Below are 5,638 nucleotides of genomic sequence, written 5' to 3'. Positions count from 1 at the left end.
CCATGGTGCGGGTTTTTGAACTACTATCAAAGGCTCTCTTCGCTGGAGCTGGAGTCAGATAAAGATTCGGAGCCAATGACGTGCAGAGTGACGTCACCACTCTGTGACTTTGAGTCTTTTGGCTCACGCATCCACTCATGCTCCCAGATCTGCTCCAGAGTTGGCCTGTCTGATGGCCTTACAGACAGACACCATCTGATCAGCTGCTGGCACTCTGAAAACACAAAAAGTTAGTTAGAATAAACACATCAACATTCTTAATCAAAAAGGGTAAATAAACAGATTTAACAAAAATTAAAATAAATGTCCATACCAGAGGAAACTCTTTTCCTGAAGAACAGTCCTCCTCTTAGAATCTCCTCGTCATGTTCAAAGGGAATGTCCCCACACACCATGTCGTACAGTAACACGCCCAAAGACCAGACCGTGGCTGAGCGACCGTGATATCTGTGGTAGCGGATCCACTCTGGGGGGCTGTATACTCTCGTACCTGTCCGGGACACAAATTAGGAAGAATTAATAAAGACAAATTCAACACTTACCAACTGCAATGGCACAAAAGAGTGACAATATGATGACAAACATTGTATACATCAACATCCTTTGTAATCAGCCTTGTTCGCTCATTTGACTCCAGAATGTAATCTTTTTTGAACTATAGCACACTGCAGTGTTGTGTAATGAAAGAGCAAGTCAGCTGACTAGGGGGAAAGAGACAGCAGTCTGGTTCTCCAGCCAACCCCTCCCCTCTCTCTGCTATGTCTACACTACACAGCATTCCAGAAATAAAAACAAGTTTCAAAGCCAATAACATGTGAGTTTTTCTTCAAAAATAGTGTATTGCAACCCACTAAAAATATAAAGAATGAGTCACTTCCCCAAAAGAAGCACTAGGGGGTGGCATGACAGCTCCCCAAAGGCCAAAACAACTTGGATCCTAAACAAAAACAGGAATCCATGATGTAGGTTGTCACGTGTTTCCGTGACTCAGGTTTCACAACAGACAGATGTTACGCGACAAGTCTACATCTATTACCCCATTTTGAATGTCGTAAATATCACGGCACAACTCACATTTTACCACCAGCAGTAAATTATGATGGCTTATTCGAAAACATATGTGGAAATAAGGCAAGTCTTCAGGTTAAAAAAAAAAAATTCTCTCAAAGCCCACAGAAAACTGTGGGTATAGGATGTAAATTACAAAAGGCTTTCACACCTACTTTGTAACATCATCATCATCATTATTATTATTGTTATTATTATTATCATAGTCTGTTAATCAGAGATGCTTCTCTCTGGGAGAGTAAGTGTTAATTTGCTATAACTGCTGCGTCAGTCTTTGGGAATCCCTATTTTACAGACTGGAAGTCCAACACCATAAAAGGCAGACCAGTTACTACAACAAGCTTCAAAATTTTGCTATGGTTACGGGCTGTCAGAGATAAATCAGTCGCTTAATATCTGAAATGAATCAACCGCCACACTAGTGCTCGCATGAAATTATAGCGTAACCAAAGCGAGGGTGAGAGGTGTCAAGGACATACCGTCGAATTCTGTGTAAACGGTGTCCTTGAGAATCGCCCCTGAACCAAAGTCAATAAGCTTCAGTTCTCCGGTGCGGAGGTCTACAAGAAGGTTTTCGTCTTTGATGTCTCTGTGAACCACCCCGCAGCTGTAGCAATGTCGAACAGCCTCCAAAACCTGACGGAAGAATCCTCGGGCTGTCTCTTCATCCAAAGCGCCTTTCTCGGTAATATAATCGAATAAATCCTTCACCATCTCCGGTCGCTCCATAATTATTAACCATCCGTCGGGTCTTTCATACCAATCCAACAGTTTAATAACACCACGAAAAGTAGTGCCCACTTTCTTTAACAGAACTATTTCAAGTGGAACGAGCGCGCCATTCTGAAAATGAAAAAAAAAAAGTCAGAGAATCATCTTATGAAAAATCAGAAATAATCAGCTACCAAGAAAATAAATAATGTTGTCGAAACTTACAATCGTGCCCCACTCGGTAACTCGTTCTTTAGCCACATGTTTGACTGCGACCTGAGTTAAAGACAAATGAAACACACTTCAATCAGTACAAGCGAATCGTGAATCAGGTTGCCGCGCGAAACGCCGCCATGTGCTGCGACCAAAACAAAACAAAGAAACGCTTACCGGCGCGCCGTCTGAGAGCCGACTACCGGCGTACACGGTCCCAAATCCACCGCTGCCCAGCACAGTCCCCACATGGTAGACTCTCTCAAAAGGTTCTTTATCCACCTTACCTGTGAGATGGTAAAACATTAAAATGAAATGAGTACAAGCAAATTAAATCCAATTTCACATTACGCCTCAGTGTCTAGGACAAAATGGCACCAGATTTTGAGGTCATGTAACCAGTTCACCGTGGCATCAGACAAGTGCAAATTCAGTTATTTTAGTTCATCATTCAGATCATTTTAAACAACCTACGTATACTCGCAGAACCATAAGGACTGCATCGAGGTACATCAGTAGAAAATCAACTTAAGTTACCTGGTTGAATCTGAATTTTCACCGGCAAGTGATCCATGTTTGAGGAGCTGCACATGTGAGAAAATGATCCGAATTTGGAAAGTAACATATCTGAGTTTATTTCTGAAGTAAAATTATTATTTAAAAGTCCCTGGGTAAAATATTGTCCGCCTCTAAATCAGTTCGGAAACCTCTTGTTAGTCCCTTGAGAACCTGGAATCCAATGGCACTTTATATTAAAATAACAATAATAATAGTCCAGAGGCAATCACAGAAAAAAACTATCGGTTACAGGATTCAGCATATTCGTGTGCTGACGCTGTTGTAGAAATCTCGATGAAGTTATTTTAACTGTCCATGTTTCGAGCGCAAAGCTTCTAGAGGACTGAAAGACACGCAATAGCCCACACGGATCTCGGAGCTGGATATGAACGATATAGAAACGCTCAAACTCCTCAATGCCAATGCTCTCCAAAAGTGTGAGAAAATCCTTCCGCCACACGAAATACACCCACTGAAATTTCAAAGGAATCTTTCCTGAGTGCCCGTGCGCCAGCACGCTCCTGGCAGTTTGTGAATTTCCTGATTATTCTGAAGTTATAGATGTGCGCAAAAATATGTTTAAAATCTATTAATACGTTAGCATATATGCATGGCAACGGTTAGAGTACACTGATGACCATGATCCCTTGTCTATGCGTCGATGGTTTCAGTGAAACACAGAACTTATTTGCATAGCATCCCCAACGACCAATCACGGCGCTGCATTTGAATCCTTAAAGGCCACTTCAGTCCAATAGAAAAAAAAAAAAGAATGCTGTTCAAAAAAGAATTGGGGGGAATCCCGAGCTTCTGTTTCGGATAGAGCATGTTTGGAATCACTTCATGAAGACAAGAGTGTGCGGCCAGACCTCTCAGAAACTCAGACATGATGATAAGCGTAACTTTCTCCACACTGTCTACTAATTCTATCATAATTACAGCTGTTCTTTATATTACTACTCCAATACCACTACCTTTATTATGACAAATTAGTATTACCATAAGTGCTATGATTACCATTAGAACTACTGCTACCATTACTTTTCCTAGGAATTCAGCATTGTAAATCTAGGGATAACACCTTTTGCGGCTTGTATATGCATATTCACGATTACATTAATAAACATTAAACTGAGTCATGCTGAAGTGACGAGTTGAAAATGACCGATAAAAACAATCAATCAAACTCCAATGTGCCACATGGAGAAATACTAAATCAGTAGGTCACACTGTTCTCGTTGTACTCATTTCTTATTGCTAAATTCCCCAAGGCATCATTCTGGAACATTTCTTGTACTTAAACATTCAGAGAACATGCTGCGAGGCAGAATCAAACAAGTTCTGGCAAATGTCATACAAAGCACATACATATATGTTCCATAATAATTTGTGCCTTGTACTCACCTTGCGGCACATTTGTGTTCAGTATTACAAAGAAGAGAAGTGGGTCACTGTTTTATTGATTATAACTATTGATGTAAAAATGTGCTAGATCTTGGCGTCTCTTTACATAAGAGATTGATAGCTGTCCTATTTTGATTATATCTATGATTTATGGTGGCCACACATGATTTATGTATGTGTCACTTGATCTGGGTGAATCATCATAATTTTAATATAATGTGAATTCCCATAGTGAAAATACATGCAGCAAAATCACTATTGTCATAAAGATTCAATATTTGTTGGGGACACTGGATTAAAACTGATTATTATCTCACTAACTCTGACAATAAGAGTTATAGTAGAAATGATCAAATGAGGCTGCTAAACTTCAAAATTCTCAGATGAATAAATAAACCTAATTTACCTAAATAAACCATTTTCTCTCCTTTCTACTTGATCTAGGGAAAAAGAGAGGAGATTGGGAGATGGGACCACATAAATAGGAAATCTCAAAGATAGCGAGACAGGGTAAACAGTAATTCCCTGTGGAAGGTGGAAGGTGGGTTAATGTTTTTATTTGTATTCATAAGGTAAGAACAGATAAGCAAACAGACAACTACTGTATTATTCAACATTTCAGTTCCAGCTGTGCACCCCTTTCCTTTCAGTAACATGGAAACTTCAGACATTTCATCCAAGACCTATAAATATACCCCAGACGAAAACACCTGACACAGTGGATATTATTGGTACTTCACTGCTATGCTGTCAGGACAACAGTTTGATCAAACCGAGTCCTCATAATCTTTCGCTGGTCAGTTTGAGTCATGTGCACAAGTCTGAGTTACAGAGGACTAAATATACTCTTTGTAACCCTGCGATTACCATGGTAATTGCCATCTGATAATCACCATGACACTTGTAGTTTGTTGATGAAAAAATTAGTTAGTTTATTTATAAAGAATTCACTGGCACAGAAAGAGTATACACATGCAGTAAAAGTACAATGTCAAAGCCACTCTCTAAAAGACAATAAAATATACATGACCAGGCCATAGTAAATTCTTGCTGTAACATCTACAGTCGACAGTGCAACTTGATTAGGAAAAAATATTCTACTTAGTAATTTCTTATGCACTGAAATAGTAATGTTAATGTCTCAAAATAAAAGACTTTGTAAGAGTTACAAAGGTATGTGAAATTTCTCTCTCTCTCTCTCTCTGTCCCTCTTTTCTCTTTGTCTGGAGTTCCTTGAGTTCCATGAAACAGGTATGCATTTCCCCTTTCATCTCGTGCCAGATGCATGAGGTCAGATTTGCCAGTGGCTTTAACCTTTTCTCTGAGGCTTTTATAAGACACTTTGGAGTGATGAGGAGGTGGAGTTGTCAGGACTTTACATAGTAGCAGCTGAGAAAGAAAATTCATGTGTGCACAGCAGAACAAAGTGCCTGTTTGTATTTTGAGTATCTTAGCTTGCATGTGCAGGTGAAATTTTACAGTCATCTTATTATACATTGAGAGACGTTTTGAGGCTCTCCATTTTTCGACATCACTGAGACATTTGTTGTCGTTTTGATGTTTATTTGTTTGTTTGTTTCTTTTTTGCTTTGGAGGTTATAGGCTGACATGCATGTGACAAAAGTGAGATTTTAAAATACTTACACAGTCAATGGAAATAATTTTGATTACATTAATCAGGTTA

The 5,638-nt window shown here is 39.3% G+C and overlaps 1 protein-coding gene across 2 annotated transcripts; it reads right to left on the bottom strand.

Annotated features, from left to right (window-relative positions):
• pim3 (Pim-3 proto-oncogene, serine/threonine kinase) lies at positions 1–2,617 on the bottom strand. 2 transcript variants are annotated; one of them, XM_030765919.1, is made up of 6 exons: positions 2,521–2,617; positions 2,170–2,279; positions 2,005–2,055; positions 1,548–1,911; positions 314–490; positions 1–214 (listed from the first exon to the last, which is right to left on the bottom strand). In XM_030765919.1, the coding sequence occupies exons 1-6, from the start codon at positions 2,615–2,617 to the stop codon at positions 27–29; spliced, it is 987 nt and encodes a 328-aa protein (XP_030621779.1). In that variant the 3' UTR covers positions 1–26. The 2 variants fall into 2 exon arrangements, with proteins under 2 accessions (XP_030621779.1, XP_030621778.1); XM_030765918.1 differs by having other exon boundaries at positions 2,530–2,617.
• Between the last annotated feature and the right edge of the window lie 3,021 nt (positions 2,618–5,638).

Source organism: Chanos chanos, chromosome 2, assembly GCF_902362185.1.
Source record: "Chanos chanos chromosome 2, fChaCha1.1, whole genome shotgun sequence".
Taxonomy (NCBI): Eukaryota; Metazoa; Chordata; class Actinopteri; order Gonorynchiformes; family Chanidae; genus Chanos; species Chanos chanos.
Note: the sequence above shows the minus strand (reverse complement) of the source record. Positions and strands in the feature narration are given on the sequence as shown.